Here is a 19,091-nt window from a genome sequence, read left to right on the forward strand (position 1 = left end):
AAAAAAAAAGAATTCTAAATTCCAAAACACATCTGGTCCAAAGGTTTCAGATGAAGAATGGGGCACTTGTGGTACTTATCTCCCGCAAGACAGTGTAAGGGTTAAATGAGACACTAGCACCTTACTAGACACTAGTAAGGCACTAGCACAGAGCCAGGCGTATCACAGCAGTCAACACTCACTCACTAGTCCTGCACTTGTCTACCCTGTCCCCACTTACATATGGTCTTATGCCCCTCCTAACAGTAGACCAGGAATGGCAGAAGCCATTCTTCACTCATATCTGGTGTCCACACAACTCACAGCCTGGTGGCCTATGCCTAGTGAGCATTCAAGATTTGCTTAATTTGTTAAAGAAAGTAATTCCAGAAGGATCAACGGGAATATCCTCTTATGCTCAATGATTAGTTGATGAAATGGAAACTCATATGGTTACTAATCAGTGGTGGGTGAAGGGTAGGAAGAGGAACAAAAATAGACATACTAGGTTTTTCCTTAGCTTAAAATGCTGGACCTCTCAACCTTTTCAGAAGTAATTCAGGACCAAATAGTAAAGCCTGGTCTAAAATAAGGAAAGCTAATTTTGTAGTATTCCGGCCTAGGGGAAATTACTGGGCACTATAAACCTCCTCCAAAGGCCACCCAGGGCATCCCCTGCACAGAATAAGGAAGGCATTAGTCACCATTTCCATGGAGACTCAAACTTCTGGCCTAGAGGAGCTAGAACTGCCGCAGGGAGCCCAGCCTCTAAAGTCATCCTTAAGTACAGAGTTGATCTAGCAATAAAAATGATGAACTACCCAGCAATCCTTGGCTCTTTTCTCTTGAGCAACCAATAAGTACGGCCAAGATACTCAAAGGCCTACAAAATGCTTTCCAGAAAATGCAACAAAATTCTACAGCTACCTCTTCCTTCAATATCTTTCACAGGATTCAGATACTCCAGAGGAAAACCCCACCTCCCAAAACAATTACCCAAAAGGAGCAGTTCGCAGCAATGCCCTTGGCAGTAAAACAGGTTCAAGTTACCTCCCTCATCCCACAATTACAAAGGGGGTCTCAATTGCACACACTTGATGATTAGGATGTCATGGTAGGGCAGGACCCTGGCATCACCTACTCCACCACTTCTCAAAAGATGATCCACTGATCCCTAGGAACTTCCAGGCCCTTTTAGGGAACTTGAAACTATTTTCATAGTAATAAAAATGACATGATTTGCCTTTTTTCACTATGTTGACTTTGCATGCAAAGCAACAGTGGGAAAAACTGCTGGCCCTGGGCATGAATCAAGGCAGTGGTATCGAACTTTAGTAGTACTCGGGGTATTCTTCACCACCAAGCACTTGCAATAAAAATAAATGAATAAAGTGCTACTTTCACTGAACAATGTCCATACTAAACATAAAAATTATTGATTTTATTCAATCTAAACTCCACAGCACATATCTTTCAATACGCTGTGTGATCAAATGGGGGGTACACATAAGCATGTGCTGAGTGCAGAGGATGCGGCTGTCAGCATGCAACCATTTCAGCTGTGAGTGAACTCGCTGGGTTCTCCATGGAACCACTGACAGACAAACTATGGTTATTCAGGCTTGAGCATTTGGCAGGCGTTTTATTAAAAATCAACTGAGCCTTTCACTTCAAGCAAAACAGATGATGTATAGTTGCAATGATAAAATACAAGCTGTCAGGTAAATTTAGAGTTTTGGAAAACTTGTATCTGCTACCATGAGCCAAAGGGCTCTGCAACACTGAAAAACTGTTCTGATGACTTAGGTGGTAACATCAATGAATGCAGTTTTTTGGGGTGATTTTTTTACATATATAATAAAATGTGTCCACATTGGGAAGATCTATTAACTCAGCAACCAATATTTTCCAAATGACCATGCATCATGTTACCAAATCACACAGAGTAAAAAATTCAGAGTGCAATACAGACCAATGGACATTGGCAAAATACAGAAAGTTCACTGATATGTTTTAAGATTCTACGTTAAGAAACTACAATTTGTCTAGTGCTGGCTTAGGATCAAAAAGAACACCTCAGTTTTCTGAAAAGGCTATTAAAATACTTGTTTTCTCTTTTCCAACTGCTTATCTGTGTGAGATAGATTTTCTTCATACATTTCAACCAAAACACCACATTGTAACAGACCAAATACAGAAGCAAATACGACGCTTGAACTGTGTTCTACTAAAGATAGTAAAGAGATTTGCAAAATATATATAAAACAATTTGCTACTCATCCCACTAATTTTTTGTTTTGGAAAATATAGTCAATTTTTAATTAAAAATATGTTATTGTAAGGCCAGGTGTGGTGGCACATGCCTATAGTCCTAGCTACTCAGAAGGATGAGGCAAGAAGATTGCTTGAGCCCAGAAGTTTGAGGCCAGCTGGGGAGACATAGCAAGATTTCATCTCTAAAAAAATAAAAAAATAAAAATTTCAATGTTGTGTTAAATGTAATGAGTTGACTACTATTGTTTTTAATTATTTAGAAAGTAAATATCTTTTAATTTCTCAGTTTTAATTTCTAATACAGTAAATATCAATAGACATAACCCACATAAATAAAAGTTCTTTGGGCTCTTCAATAATTTTAAGAGTATAAAGAGATCCTCAGACTGAAAAGTCTGAGAACTGCTGATATAGTCTCTCAACCAGACAGGGCCCCTTGAGAGTGTCCCCACCAGACAGGGTACTAGCTTCTCCTTAATACAACTAGCCTAGTCCCTTCCAAAACAACCTGTTTCACTGCCGGGGCAGCTCTGACTAACTGGGAGCAGCTGCTATACCAACCACCCCCGACTGGAGCCAGTTGTGCTCTTTGGAGCCAAGTCTACACCACTCAATCCAGGGAAGGGCCAGAAAGCACAACCCATGCGCTACACATGAACACAATAGAGTCCCTGTTCTCAGGGGACTTACGGACTAAGCTCAAGATTGCTAAAAAGGGTTCATCTCACATAGAAGTAGGCTATTCTTACCTGTATATGTGAAAAGATCTCTTACATTCTGCCAACCTCCATCAAGATTAAACATCTCTAAACCTTTTAATTTCCTTCAAACTCTTCACCTTTCTAGCCCTTTCTTCTTGACAGGGTACTGTCTACAAATGTCCCCTTTCAACAACAAGACACCTGGGATGGGACATGACATCAAGGTGTGGCCTAAACCACACAGAGGCAAGCAGACTCTTCCTTGATCTGGACACCAAGACTCTATGATCATAATAGTGAAAAACCCAGAGCCCCAGGGGGTCTTCCACAGCTGGTCTAACAAGAGACCACAGCCAAGAGAAATAAAAACCTTGACCAAAGGTCCCACAAAATGGAGGCAGAGGCAGGGAGAGAATCCACTTCTTTCTGTCCTAATCCTGAATGAATTGAGAAAACAGTGCCAGCATCTACACCCACATGTAAACATATGGCAGGTAAGTGAGAGCACAGGTGGCTGGCCGTGGACACAGACAACCTATTTTTGGTTCTGCTTAAGCTCCCTGATTTTACTGATAATACACTTTAAATTTGGTGTTAGATTTTGCTTTGTTCTTCTGCATGTTTGTTGTTTTGCAAACTCCTTTTCATTTTTCCTCTCATTTGGTTTAGTCCTCCTGCCTAATGGAACCCTACCATAATCCTTGTTTATGAGAAACTATAAAACAACAATGTTAAATTTTTAGAATGCTTTTTTTGAAAGAGAAAAAATAAAGGTAGAACAAATAAAACTATAAGAATTGGGGTTTCTCTTTCCTTTTAACTATCATAATTTTAATTTTTAAAAAAGTTATTCTCTAAACTTGGACAGGTCCTTCACTCCTGAACTGCAAAGACAAAGCTAGGTAGGTGAATTCTCACTCAGCAAAAGAATATAAAACCGTGACATGCAATTCATAGACAAGATGGGTAAACGAAGGGCAGGGAGATGAGGCCTGCTTAAGGCCCCACGGTTCACCGACTGTAGTAGAGCCAGGGAGAAGACAGAGGCAGGTGTCCCATCCCCCACACGTACCACCTTCTTGGGCTGTGCTGTGGGACACCCCAAATAAATCCAGGCATGCCTGAAGCCTGGCCCAGTCCTCACCCTCCAGTCTCAGAACAGCAGAAAGAGAATCAGCCCCACCTGTGGGGAGCTGGCAGTGGGCCCGGCCATCATGCCTCGCACAATCAGGCCAGACTTCGGCCTGGTCTTCTCTCCGATCCTCTTTACATTCAAGGAAGGCTCCGACAAATGAGGCCTTTCCATCTTCTCCCATGCAGAAGCCATGGTGGGGCTTCCACCTGGGGCTGTCTGCGTGGGCTTACTTTTGTGTGAGGGTTTTTTGGATGATACAAAATTACCAAGTACATCCCCATCAAGACTGTCATGTCTGCAAAAAAGGAATATTTCCATTAAAACAAACTCCCCAAAAGGAATCAGTCACAACAATAAATTCCTCCTTCAACAGGCATTCATAGCAAGCTCATTAACACATATATGATGATTTCTAATCAGCCAGCGCTTCATCACAAAAGGAAAAGAATACTTTGGTATCAGAGTAAGTCCAGCCTACAAAATAATACCAGCAAACAAGCAAACAAAATCAGAGTATCTAAGTCAGGGGTCCTCAAACTTTTTAAACAGGGGGCCAGTTCACTGTCCCTCAGACCATTGGAGAGTGTGCATTGTGGGCCTGGGACGAGTCAGCTGCGTAAGCAGGACTGACAGCGGCAGCAAAAACACCAGGCGGGCCGGATAAATGTCTTTGACGGGCGGCATGTGGCCCGCAGGCTGTAGTTTGAGGATGTCTGATCTAAGTCCTTAAGTCTAAAGAGCATCCAGACCAAAGTGATTAAGGAAAACTATAACCCCTCAGTACCATCATAGGATACGTTAAGTCCAGCCTTACTGCATACCACTGGGAGAGGTGGATAAAACTCATGGCAAGCTTAGCATTCCCTGACTGTTTGGGTAAAGTTGGCATCAGGTATGCCAAAGGCTTTTTTTCCTGGAGAGGGAGGGGGATGTATGTGTGTGTATAAGAGAGAGAAAGAGGAAGTAAGAGAGCAAGAAAGAGCAAAAGAAGGTGAGAAATAGAGCAAGCAGTGAGCAACGTGTGAGAAAAAGAGAGCACAAGAGATAAAGTGAGAGACCGAGGTGAACGCGAATCTTACCTGTGATCGCTCAGAAGCCAGCACTCCTTTGACACGGGCTCGGCTATTTTCTACCATTGGGCTCTGGCATAAATGGGAACTAACACCTACTCTATGCCAAGCTGCTCACCAAGCACTAGGTCACATGTAGGAAGGAAGTCTGCATGCTGTGATTGGGATATGGCAAGGAAGGGGCTGGAGCCAGCCTGGGGAAATCTGGAAGGGCTCTCAGTGAAGACAGCACTTAAGACTGAGAGAATCAGTTACTGAATCATTATTCAGTATCTAGGTGAGGGCCCAGGCACCAGCATACAGGCCTGCAAGGCAGGACATGCTCAGGTGAACAGCGAGGGCTGGTCACACATGGAGGTCTGCAGGTTATCCTAAGGAGTTTGGATTTTATCCTAAAAGCTACAGGGAGCGTCTGAAGGCCTTTCAACAGGAGGGTGGCATGGCCAGACATGTTTTGTGGAAAGCTTACACAATCTTAGGTCGAGGGTGGATTTGAGGAGATCACCAGAGGCCTGAGGACCAGGGAAGAGCCCATGGGAGTTATCCAGGAAAACAGGATGGGTTGTGAACTGAGGCCCTTGCCATCAGGGCAGGGAAAGGAGGAAAGAGGGAAAGAGTATAGCATCACTAGGTATGAAGAGCTCACAGGACTCACAAACACAGAAAGTGACAGGCAAGGAGGAGTCAAGGAGAACCCCCAGGTTTTTGACTGGAGTGGGACTCAGGAGCTACCAGTGCTTCCTTGCTACTTTTTTAATTGTATCAGAATTATTTAATTTCCCAGCCAGGCAGTAAGCGCCTTTGGAAGAGGAGCTTCTTCACACCACCATCAAGACCTTTCACAGCTTAAGCCTTGAGCTGTTTGTAATGGTCCCACCTTTTGGCAGCTTGACACCCTGCCCTGAGCTTCAGCTACCCTCAGAAAAGGAAATGCTTTTTAACAGAACCCAGAAAAAATACCAATTCCCAAGAAGTTAAACACATTATTGGTGACTACATGCAGTGTATTAAAGTTGTAATTTAATGTTCTCCAGATAACAGAGGTTCAATCAAGAATGCCAATTCATTTTCTTCCTGAGATTTCGAAAGACCTTATTTTTCATATTTTTCCCATCTCTACAGTGTTTTGTTGCCTTTTAGATTACTATACCTCTCTTTTAAAGAAAAGCAAATAAAGCAAGCCCCTGAACCTTACAAATCATGGAATTTAACATAAACATTTTTTTTTTTTTTTTGAGACAGAGTCTCACTTTGTTGCCCAGGCTAGAGTGAGTACCATGGAGTCAGCCTAGCTCACAGCAACCTCAAACTCCTGGGCTCAAGCGATCCTCCTGCCTCAGCCTCGCGAGGAGCTGGGACTACAGGCATGCGCCACCATGCCCGGCTAATTTTTTCTATGTATGGTAGTTGGCCAATTAATTTCTTTCTATCTATAGTAGAGACGGGGTCTCGCTCTTGCTCAGGCTGGTTTCGAACTCCTGAGCTCAAGCAATCCACCCGCCTCAGCCTCCCAGAGTGCTAGGATTACAGGCATGAGCCACCACACCCGGCCTAACATAAACATTTTTAATCACAAGTATTCTCCATCACTAAATTAGTCCCTTCTCATGGCCCCTACAGTAAAGTAACAGTGCTCCACGACAGAGATTTTGAAAACACAGTGTGTGGGAAGCCGAATAATGACTGCCCCAAAGTTGTCCACACCCTGCTACCTGGGATCTGTGAATATGTTACCTTCCATGGTAAAAGGGATTTTGTAGATGTGATTAAATAAGAATCTTGAGATGGGGAGATCATCCTGGATTCTCTGATGGGCCCAATGTAATCACAAGGGCCCTTATTATAATAGAAGGAGACATGAGGATCAAAGTTAGTGGTAGTTAGGAGATGTAAAGACACAAGCAAAGCTCAAGTGATGTGCTTTAGGATGGAAGAAAGGGCTATCAGACAGGGAACATAGGTGGTCTCTAGAAGCTAAAAAAGGAAAGGAAGTAGACCCTCCCCTCAGAACTGGCACTGCTGACATCTTGCTTTTAGCCCACTGAGACTGATTTTAGACTTCTGACCTCTAAAACTGTAAGAGAATAAATCTGTGTTGTTTTAAGCCACTGTGATGGTTAAATTTTACACGTCAACCTGGCTAGGCTATGGTCCCCAGTTGCTTAGTCAAATATCAGTCTAGATGTTGCTGTAAAGGTATTTTGTTGATGTGATTAACATTTACAATTGGTTGACTTTAACTAAGGCAGATTATCCTCAATGATGTGGGTGGGCCTCCTCATTAAGGCTTTAAGAGGTTCCCCAAAGAATTCTTCTTCAAAATTATAACATTAAAATCTTATCTGAGTTCCCAGCCCGCACTACAGATTTTAGACTTGCAAACCCTCACAATCTCATGAGCCAACTCCGTAAAATAAACATCTTTATATACATATACAAGTATATATACATATACATACACACACACATAGAGAACACTGACTGATAAACCCCTAAATTTATAGTAATTTGTTACTTCAGCAAAGGAATCTAATACACAGAGTAAATGGGAAGAATTACCTGGCTTTGCTTGTTTCTGATAATGATGTTCTCCATCCTGCATCTTCATCTGAAAGGTCATATATATTTACCAGCGTGGTCTCTGAACATCTCAATGGTAATTTGTCACTTTGTTTTGGAACTGAGAGTGCAGGGATTGGGGTTTCTGAAGTAAATTTATTAGCTGTATTTCCAAAGTGATCCAGAAAATATCTGGTAATGAGTTCAAGGTTTGTTTTTAGAGGATTTTCCTTTGCCTATCATTAGGAGAGAAAAACAAAATCATTAACTTATATAGAGCTTTAGGAGAAAGGTAGGAAAAACAGCTATCCCACATCTTTGGCATAAGCTTATCAACTTCTTACTCATTCACACCTGCTTTCAGCAAATGTTCACTGGCTGCCTGTTATATGTCAGGTACTATCCTGAGTAGGGACAGAGAGATCAGAAAAAATCTCTACCCTAAAAGAATTAGCATCCAATGCATGAGTCAGGTAATTCAAAAAATAATTATTATAAAATGCTATATATGCAGCCTGAGCAACACAGCAAGGCCCTGACTCTACAAAAAATAAAAATTAGCCAGGCGTGGTGGCACGAGCCTGTAGTCCCACCTACTGGGGAGGCTGAGGCAGGAGGATTGCTTGAACCCAGGAGTTTGAGGTTGCAGTGAGCTACAATGATGTCACTGCACTCTAGCCCAAGCAACAGAACAAGACCCTACCTCAATAAAATAAAATAATAAAATAAAATAAATGTGATATGACTAGATGAATGCCCAAGCAAATTTCCTCCTGGTTTTTTGCTCCTAGGAATAACTTTATAAAATACATATCCTTTCATTAAAAAAAATTAAGTTTGTAGGGAACACAAACTCTAGAGATTCAAAAGTAATTGGGGCCTAAATATTTTTGTAGTTTGAGGACTCTGCATTCAACACTAGACACCACCAATTATAGAAACAACTGAGGTAGCAGGTTAATGTGAAGAGCACAGAGAGGTAGTCAACAGTGACTCAGCTTATAGCCCAATCTTAAAAAAAAAGGTAAGTGGAATTCTTCAGTAGCACGTTTTGGAAATAAATGATATCAGTATTTTCCAACCTTGCCTGCACCAAATATTCCCTTTGGAGGTTTTTTAAAATATGGATTCCCACACTCCATGAGACTTTCTAAGCCAAAATAACAAAGATCGGAGCCCTGATTTCTTTTAAAATTCCCCTAAGTAATTTGGACCAACACAGCTATCCAAGCAATGAACCATATGAAGGCTTCAGGAACCAAGCCTCAACCGACTCACCTGGAAACACCTAGGTTCTGCTGGGGCTGGGGCTGGGGCTAGCTAGATGGGGGGCAATCAATGCTTTTGCGATCAAAGTAGCAAAGCACCTGAGAAGGAGCCTGGCAGAGGGGGCCCTCATGACATGCCAAATCCTCTCATCTACAATAGAACTCTAGGACTAAGACTCACAGCCAATGGGCTATGACCAAATTCAATAGATTTATCAGACAGTCAAAATCAGGGACAATTTTATTATTTTTCTAGAATGAGACAAAAACAAAAACTATTTTGTCTATGACCAAGTGTAATTTACAATGAAGAGAGTTGGGGGAAATATTACATAAATATTACATAATTAATATGATTTATTTCAGCCTTCTTGGTTTTTCTCTCAATAAGAGAGATTCAGGGCCCAGGGTTGCCTGATTTATACTTTGTGCTTTTCACATCACTTGGCTCACAATAGACACAGTCTTTATTTGAATCTAGATACCATTTTTCAAAACTTTAATTTTACATAGAAATTTTAATCTGTTATACACCTAAGGGGGAAAAATAAGTTACTAGAAATATTAACATTAAATTGCAGGGTGTTCCAAGAATCACGCTAGCCTTGTCCTGAGTGAATGATAGAATTACTATGCAATCATAGACTAATAAGTACATTTTTCTATAGAATATAGGCTCCAATTCATTGTATAACAGTTAATAACTACTGTATAAATCAAATATTTTCATATTAAAATGAAGATATCTTAAGTATCTTAAGATAACAGTTACCTTAGAGAGACTATATTACAGTGAGGGAATAAAAATAACTTGAATGGCAAAGATACTTCTGGGAAATTGGGTACGGTACAATTTCCATAAAAATCCCGATATGACCAGAATAGTTGGTTGAATTTTCTGGGTAGCTATCTTATTTTCTGCACGAAATCCTCCTAAAATGTACAGTCCACTCTTCTGGCTTAAAATACAGCAAATGGAGGATTACAGAATATCTGCTGCTTGGGTCAAGAGTCTTCTTCCTACAGGACTTCAGCTGAGTGCACACATGAGAGGGAGGTGCCTGACTGTCACCCCAGGACCCAGAGGACAAAGGTCATCTATTTGATGTCTTTACTGAGCCTCTAATTGGATTTAACCTGGCTGCCACTGCCTGCTTCTCCTCCAAGGGGAGCACAAGAATTTCTGGCAACCTGAGTGCTCCTGCAGGTGCCAAGTGGTTTAAGTTTATAGGTTTGCCAGAAATTCCATCCCTTACTTCATTGAGGGAAGCCTAGCCTGAGTTACTCCCTAGCCTATGACACATATTTGCATGGTTTTCCATGAGGTTTCTCCCAGTGTCTCAAAAATAGCCTTGGTCCCACCCCCATACCAACTCAATCTTCAAAGATCACATTTTGAAAATAGGTTACACCTAAAATATGTTTGACCATTGTTCCTGCAATAAGATTGGGAATCGAAACACCTGGTTCTTGCCTCATCCCTACCTTGTAACTGACTGTGAGACCTTGGGTACCCAATTTTCTCTGACTCACAGCTTCCTGCTCCCCAGTGCGTGGGGGTCCAGGGAATAGATCAGTAGTATCAAAGCTAATTAACTGGGAATTGAGGCAGGACGGCCTCTTCCCCACTTCAAACAGGGCAACAGGGCGATTTCCCTTCTCTGCTTTGCATATTTTTAAACTTCTAGATATCATTTTAACTTTTTTAAATTGTGATAAGTGCTGAACTACATGATTGATCATTTTCTTTCTGGCTCTGACACTGTGCCCAATCACAAACCAATATTTGCTGGAGAACCCATTCTTTAGTCAAATCAGAGAATTCTGTTTTCATAAAGTAAAGAGCAATTAAGTTGGAAGCGTCATTCATTCATATATTCATTCATTCTGTCATACATTCATTTATTCCACAAATACATGTTGACTACTAACTATATCATCAGACAACACATTAGGTATGGGGATAGAATAGTGAACAAAAAAGACTCCATTCCTGGCTTTCTGTACATCTGAAGTAGTGGGGAAGCAGATACTATAATAATTAAACAATCACACAAATATCCTATTGCCAGTGTGATAAAGACAAAAAAGGAAAACTGTAGTGTGTCACAAAAGCCTATAAGAGCAGGTAAGGAGTGACCGGGTCTAGGGGATCAGAGAAGTCCCTTTCCCACTTAAGGAAGTGCTGTTCCATTGTTTTCTCAACTTCAGTGGGGGTGGGGGGTAGCTGAACCCAATTCCCACTTCTGCCTGAATTATATGTCACAGTAGACTTAAGACTAAGGTATTACTCAGAACTGAAGAAGGAAAATCTTATGCAGGCAGGGAATGGAAAATTTTACTATAACTGAATACTATATTCTTAAGCATGGTCTTACTAAAAATAGCCTTGTGTAGGGAGGAGGGAGCACAGGGAAGAACCATCAGAGGCTGAGCACAGCCACACTTGGGATCTGTCAGCACTTGGCTGGGTCTGTTTTTCTCTGACCACAGGCACTCTCTAAGCCTCTTGCCACCACTGGTAGAGTCCATGACTGCTCTGGCATCACCAAACTCAGATCCATGACTCCACACCACATCAGAAAAAGCACATACCTTGTTCTCCCTGTATAGAAATTCAAGATGCAAAACCTTGCGAAGATCATTTCTGCTGTTTATGCTGAGATCAGAGCGTGGGCGTTCCTGGTCCATGGTCACACATGTCTTCTTTAAGCCCTGAGGGGAGAAATCTGACTCATTGTTTACCAGTTTAAATCAAAACCTTCTGTTCTCTGACGCAGAATACAAACAAAAGTTACTGATGTTCATTATAATTCTTATCCTGTCTTCCTCACTAGGACATTTCAAGGATTAAAATCTCACTTAAAAATTCATTTTTATATAATCTTTACAGTTGACATCACCTTCACAACGATTATTCTGATTCTAACAATAACACTGTGAGCTAAGCTACAATTGTCAGCCCATTTCATAGATAAGGTAAAGTAAATTCAGGTAACTGACTCACTGAAGGCTAACACAAAGCCCTGGATTTGGCCACAGAATAGGAAGTTTTAAAAATAAATAAAAGAAAAAATGTAAACTAAAGGCCAATATTCATTCCTCTCATTTCTAAGATGGGGAAACCAAGAGAGAGTGTTGACTTGCCCAAGGTAACTCAGTGGAATCATAGTGGGCAGTTCAATCATCCCAGCCTGTGAGTACATGACTCTAGGGCCCAGGCCCACAGGAAGCTCTTGGTAAATGTTTGCTGAGTAGCTAGCAAAGCCACTTTCCATCATTCCACCCTGAACTTCCAAAAGACTGAGGTTCAAGGCCCAGCTGAGACATGCTCTGGCAATGGAGCATAGAGTGGGGCGGGGGAGGCTCCTATTTCCAACAGCCTGCTTCTTCCTTTGAAAAATAATCACAGCAGTTGCTGCCTGCCCACCTCTCCAGGCCACTGTGATCAGCAAATGGCTGGAGGATGAGATGATGCCTCACAAACAGCTTGGTGTGGGGAATCCCTTGCTCTTGATGGATCCCAGAACCCAAGTCCTTGACAGGCCTCAACTTCTCCACTAACCCTGTGTTCAGAATTTTATGGAGGCTCCAACTGCTGGGGAAACAAGACAAACCTGCTGCCTATGGGTTTGAATTTTGGTAAAAAAGTCAATTTAGGAAACAAAAAGTATAAACACAGCCTTGAACCAAAGAGAGAAAAAAGGAGGCCTTAGGAAAGAAGAACAGAAAAAAATGTACATATGTGCTAGAGAAAATGTAGACTAGGTACATTAGGGAGCATAGACTAGAAGGAGAAAAGGGGCTCAAAAGCAGCCACCTGCATTTTGTCTGGGCTTAACCAAGCTTTCTCACAATCAAAGTGATGTGGAACACTGTATAATGAGGGTCCCTCTCTGATGGGTAACTCTTTATGTCTCTCAATAGTTCAAATCAGCAAGCCTTGGTGCATTTAATAATGTCCCCCCAAGAGTGTAATTAATGCACACCAGCATTTGAAAACCACTTGGGCAGAGAACAAGTCAGCCAGGCCTCAGCCCCATGCAGCCCACTCAAACTTCATTCACTCAACAAACATTTGTCATGCACCTCCTATGCACCAGGCTGTGTTCTAGATGCAGGAGACATAGAAGGAATAAAAGCTGACATTTTGTTGGGGAAGCAGATCATAAGTGAATCTGTAAGCACATAGTATGGCAGCTGTTAATATGCACTAGTATGGAGATAAAATGGGGAGAGTGACAACAAAGAGGAAGGGCACTATTTTGGATAGTCAGCTATTTGTTGAGCATCATCCATGTGCTTGTTCCTGTCTTCTGGTTTCCCCATCTGTGAACTGAAGGGACAGAACCACTAGTCCATTAGCCCATCTGCTAGCAGCAGAGGAATGAAGAGATAAAAGTCCCAGTCACCGCGGAGCTTACATTCTATAGGGGAAAAGACAAAGGCATAACATGCTATCAGGAAAAAATACACATAGTAGGGTAAGGAGACAGAAAGAGCCAGGAGGGGTGCAGGGAAGGGCTGTTACTTTATCAAAGGTTGTCAGAAAAGGTTTCATTGATTAGGTGACACTGGAGCAGAGACATGAAGGAATCAAAGGAATAGACCCTGCAGACACTTGGGGGGAAACTAGTCTAGGCAAGGAACAGAAAGTGCAAAAGTCCTGTGGCAGCTGCAAGATGACAGTGCATCTAGAGCCACATGGCCAGGGGAAAGTAGAAGAGGAGGTCAGAGAAGTCACACAGAGCCCGATAAGGAAAATGAAATGAGAGAGGGAGGCTACTGGAAGATTTGAAAAGAGGAATATCTTGGACTACCATATTTTTATAGAATCACCTTGAAATAATTTAGGAGACTACTGAATAATTCACACTTCACATAAAAATAAGGTTGGCTTGGACCAGGTTGCTTGCAACAAAAGTGGTAAGAAGTGGCTACATTCTCAATGTGTTCTGATGGTAAAACCAACAGATTTGCTGATGGACTGGATATAGGGTAGACTAGAAGGAAAAAAGCCAAGAATGAATCCAAAGCTTTTGGCCCAAGCAATTAGAATGGACATGCCACTTACTGAGGTAAAGTTGTAGGAGGATGAAGAAATCAGAAATTGAGTTTTAGACATTGTGATAAATACAGATATTTGGTCTTTGTCTCAGGTTCCTGACAAAGAGACCCTAAAACCCTTGGAATCTCCAGATTGACAAGAATGACTTTTGTATGTCAATGAGATGACTAGTGGCTGGGAACCCCTAGTCACCAGAAAGACCAAGCCTTGATTAGAAGATTGGAACTTTCAGCCCTTTTCTCTCAACCTCTAGGAAAGGAAGAGGAGCTAGAGATTGAGTCAATCATCAATGGCCAAAGATTTAATCAAGCATGTCTATGTAATAGGATCTCCATAAGAACTCCTAAACAAGGGGTTCAGGGAGCTCCCAGGTTGCTGAATGTGTCAAGGTGTTGGGAGGGTAGCATGCTAGAGACAGCATGGAAGCTCTGAGCCCCTCCACCCATACCTTACCCTACACATTGCTTCCATCTGGCTCATCCTACATTATGTCCTTTATGATAAACCCGTAAATGTAAGCAAAGTGTTTCCCTGAGTTCTGTAAGCCATTCAAGCAAATTATCAAAACTGAGGAGGTGGCCACTGGAACCCTCATTTTATAGCCAGTTGGTCAGAAGTACAGGTGGCAACCTGAGACTTGAGACTGGCATTTGAAGTGGGGGTAGTCATGGAACTGAGCCCCTGACCTATAGAGTCTTCATTAATTCTAAGTAGTTAGTGTCAGGATTCAACTGAATTATAGCACAACCAGTTGGTGTCTGGAAAGTTGGAGAATTTGGCTGGTATGGGGAAAAAAACTCAACACATTTGGTGTCTGAAGTGCTGTAAGCAGAAACACTATCAGAGACATGTTGAGATGCTTATTAGGCATCCCAGCGGAAATGCAGAATACGCAGTTGAGAATAATTCAAGAGTTCAGGGAGAGGTCTCAACTAGAGATAGATATCTTGGAATTGTTAGCATATAGATGGTTTCAGAATCCCTAAGACTGGCTGAGATGCCTCCAGAGTGAATGGAGAGGAGAAGAGAAGAGGGCCATAGACTGAGTCCTTGAGCCCACCAGCCCACAAGACAGTGACATGAGGTGAGACCAGCAATGACAACCAGGGGGGACAACCAGAGAGGTAGTAGGAAAGCCAGGAGGAAGTGGTCTCCTCAGAGCCAAGCTGAAGGACACAATCAACAAACACAGTCATTCGATCAAGAAGGGTGAGGACTGAAAATCAGAGATCAATAATGGCCTTGGCGAGAGCTGTCGAGGACTGGTGGAAACAAAAGCCTAATTAGAATGGTTTGAGAAAGTGGGGAGAACTGAAGTATACACAGCTCTTTTTGCGAGGTTCTCTATAAAAGGAAGAAAATTAGACCAGTAGCTGGAGGGGCTTAGGGGTCAAGATGGGATAATGTACGAGCACATATACATACTGACAGGAATAACGCAGTGAATGGTTCAGGCCCAGGAAGGTAGGTAAGAATGGTGGTGGGAGCCTCTCTGACTCTCTCATGACTTCATCTATAATATTTTCTCAGTGAAATTAGCTTGGGAAGGAGCTTTGGGGTTTGAGGAGTATAAAATGGTCATCCAAGATTTGAGAGGGTGAACAGGCTGGAGAGAGGTGTAACCCGGTGGGCAGTTGCCCCTAAGCATCACAGGGTAAATGGCCGTGGATTTAGAGTGACTCCACCAACATGGTAGTACGTGTTTTTCCAATCTCATTCAGCTCTGCAAGTGCGGGCATAGAACAGGCTGAGCTGAATTTTACCCAAGTTAGGTAAGTATGATTGGAAGGAGAGGATGGCAAGAGAGTCAAGCATGTTATGGGAGGTACAATTATAAGGATGCAAAGGAAGAAATGGGCAGGGGTTGCGGTAGGCCTGAGGGACTGTGACAAGTTGGCAGGAACAAAGGAATGGTGCAGCGAGGCTGAAGAATAGCTTATGTGGGGCTACAAAGGAGGATGAGCTGGAAATGAGGATGGGTGGGAAGCTTGGAATTGAGATTACAGAAAGAGCACAGTATGGCAAGGACAAGCCTAGCTCATGACCATGGGGAAGAGTGGTGGGGGGAGAATGGCATGGTCACTGCAGGAAAGGGGCTATGGACTCCAGAGGCTGGGTTACCAGAAGAGTCATCTCAATGGACTCAGGAGATGATCCTGACCCTCCCTGGGGGCAGACCATGCTTGGTGAATTCAAGCAGGCCAATGTGGCTAGAGGGAAGTGGGTGGAGGCAGTCGGGGAAGATGAGGTCCAAGGGGAAGCCAGGAGCCAGTCAGAGACAGCCTTATAGTCTAATTATGGGAGGGCAGTGGAGGGTTTTGAGCAGGGGAGTGACATGCTCACCCTGGGCAAATTTCTTGGCCTCCTGGTCTCAGCAATAGTCTTACATGAAAGGGAATACTTATACGTATCTTTTGAGACTGTTATGAGGATCTGAGTCAATAAACAGGCACAAGAAGGTTCCTAGCACCATAGTGAGAACTCTCTTGCTTATGACTGCTGGGTACCTGCCTGTGCGAAGCTCTGTGGGGAGCACATGGCCTCTGCCCTGGAACAGACGGTGAGGAGAAAAGCAGTAATCCTGGGCTACAGTCCCAGCTCTTCATGACTTTCTAACTATGGGCAACTCCCCTATCTACTCTCAGGGACTTAGTGTGCCTAGATAAAACATGGGAAGGAGAGGTGGCCAGGGCAACTAGGCTATCTCCAAGGTGCCGCCCAGTTTAGGGGTCAGCTCTGTGGCCTTGTCTAGCAGGTGAGACACACAGATGTATAAACTATAACATAAGCTCCAATGAGCGAACCACAGACAAGAGGAGTCAATCACTCCAACTGGAGTTATCTGAGACAATCTCTTGTAGAAAACGGACTTGGGGTAGGCCTGGATAAATCAGGGCAAAGGTAGAAAAAGCTAGAAAGGAGATTGGGATAGTAAGCTGGGGTCTTGCTATAGAGCAGCCTTAGATGTCAGTGAGGACTTCGGATTTCATTTGTACTCAAGACAGGAGGGGCATAAGGAAACCCTCATCCTCACTGGCCCAGACTTAAAAGAAACAATAGTATTGGTCAGCCTCCCAAAGTGTGTCACTGATATCCAACATGCAGCCAGGACTTGGTGATGGAGTGTCAATTAGTCATAAAAATAGAGCAGAGAGGACAAAGCCAAATGCATTAAAATTTTTTAAAATACAAATAAATTATAAAAAGAACACAAAGACATTTTCAAAACAGTATCAAGTAGAACACCTATGTGCACATTGTATCTATCTGCCAGATAAAATGCTTGGGAGCTGCCCAAATATTATTATTAACCCTCATTATAAATCCACAAAGGGTATGTCTTACTTTTCCTGTTTTACAGATAAGGAAATTGAGGCAGTGAGTAACATACACAAGCTCACACTGCAAACACAGAGCAAGTATTTGAACTGCCTCCATCTGACTTTAAAGTACTTCCCTTCTCCTCCATTCAAAAAATTGTGTCTGTTTTCATCCAAGTGCCCATCGCCCCAGCCCAGTATGACAAAGCAAGGAAACACAAAACTCACGGAGCACAGCCCTGTCACTATGTGCAGAATGACTAAATGGCTACTCCCCTTAACTATCAAGCCCAGGACCTCCAGCCAGCTCCTCTCTCACCCAGTCCCCGGATGACAGCTAAGGACCTCCCCAACTTGTGAATACTTTGAAAAGTCTCCTGGGATAAGACAACATGAGAACTCACTAACAAAGATTAATGCAACTGGAACCCCCACTTGATTAAAATGACTGAAGGGGAAGGGCGCGGAAGCTCCCTCCCGTCAGTAATCCTAGCACTCTGGGAGGCCCAGGCGGGGGAGGATCGCTCAAGGTCAGGAGTTCGAAACCAGCCTGAGCAAGAGCGAGACCCTGTCTCTACTATAAATAGAAAGAAAATTAATCGGCCAACTAATATATATAGAAAAAAATTATCCGGGCATGGTGGCACATGCCTGTAGTCCCAGCTACTCGGGAGGTTGAGGCAGGAGGATTGCGTGAGCCCAGGAGTTTGAGGTTGCTGCGAGCTAGGCTGACGCCACGGCACTCTAGCCTGGGCAACAGAGTGAGACTCTGTCTCAAAAAAAATAAATAAATAAAATAAAATGAAGTGAAATGACTGAAGGGACTGCCAAAAACTTCTCTGGGCCTCGCGGGTTCCCCTAGGGGGCACTTCTTTCCTAGCGGGACGTCCGTCCCGGGTTGCAGGGCTGAGGCCCGCCCGCCGGGCGCCCGCGCGGGGACAGCTCGGCCGCGGGACCGCGCCCTCCCGCCCCGAGAGGCTTCCAGGGGGGGCGGCCCCGCGCCGCGGCCCGCTCTGAGGAAGCGCCGATGACGAGGACAGAAATGGCTCCTGGGAAACGTAGTCCCCTGTCCTGGGGAAGGGGCGCTCTTCTGCGGCTTCTCTGGAGCAGGCAGGGGAAGGGCTCCCCCGCCCCCCGAAGGTGCCAAGATTCCAAGGGGACCCCCCCTCAGGCGGACCCCCAAAATTACAGCGACTGCCGGGCTTCGGAAGGGGCGAGCCGTTACCTTTCTGCTGAGGAACTCCCTGACCAGGGAGGCGGCCACCTCCTCCACGTAGAGGCTGTCCATGCCGCCAGCTCTGCCGCGAGGCCAGGCTGGGACGCAGCCCCAGGCCCCGCGGTCGGTTGGCCCAGTATGGCCGCGTTGCCGTGGCGACGGCGCTCTGCTGAGGGAGCTCCGCCCCTTCCCGGGAGCTGCGCGGCGGCGGGAGCGGGGCGGAGCCAGCTTCAAGACTCCTCCCAGCGGAAGGCGGTGCCTAGGGGCCGGCACAGCCCAGGGGCGTGGCCATCTGGGCGGCCTAGGTCTCCGTTTCCCTAGACAGAAAATGGGAAGCATGCTCCTGTTTGGGTAAGACTAAACTCTCAGTGAAGTGGCCCCCATACTTAGCACCACCCCAGCCCCTCTGAGCTCACCAAGGCCTGCTGACCTTGGCTGGCCTGGACTTTGTGTGCAGAGAAGCCCCGAACGGCTTCCTGAGTGCTGAAATTCAAGGACAAG

General features: G+C 44.0%; 1 protein-coding gene across 3 annotated transcripts in view; it reads right to left on the reverse strand.

The window, feature by feature from the left end:
• Positions 1-18,755, reverse strand: part of MINDY4 (MINDY lysine 48 deubiquitinase 4) — a 111,520-nt gene extending 92,765 nt beyond the window's left edge. For all 3 annotated transcript variants that reach the window (XM_076006327.1, XM_012735855.3, XM_076006328.1), the window contains exons 1-4: positions 18,600-18,755; positions 11,582-11,701; positions 7,719-7,954; positions 4,138-4,384 (exon numbers count right to left, since the gene is read on the reverse strand). In XM_076006327.1, the coding sequence (XP_075862442.1) occupies positions 4,138-4,384; positions 7,719-7,954; positions 11,582-11,701; positions 18,600-18,662 (666 nt within the window). In that variant the 5' untranslated portion in view covers positions 18,663-18,755. The remainder of the gene's footprint in view (positions 1-4,137; positions 4,385-7,718; positions 7,955-11,581; positions 11,702-18,599) is intronic.
• Positions 18,756-19,091: the final 336 nt, after the last annotated feature.

This window comes from Microcebus murinus, chromosome 9, assembly GCF_040939455.1.
Source record: "Microcebus murinus isolate Inina chromosome 9, M.murinus_Inina_mat1.0, whole genome shotgun sequence".
NCBI lineage: Eukaryota > Metazoa > Chordata > Mammalia > Primates > Cheirogaleidae > Microcebus > Microcebus murinus.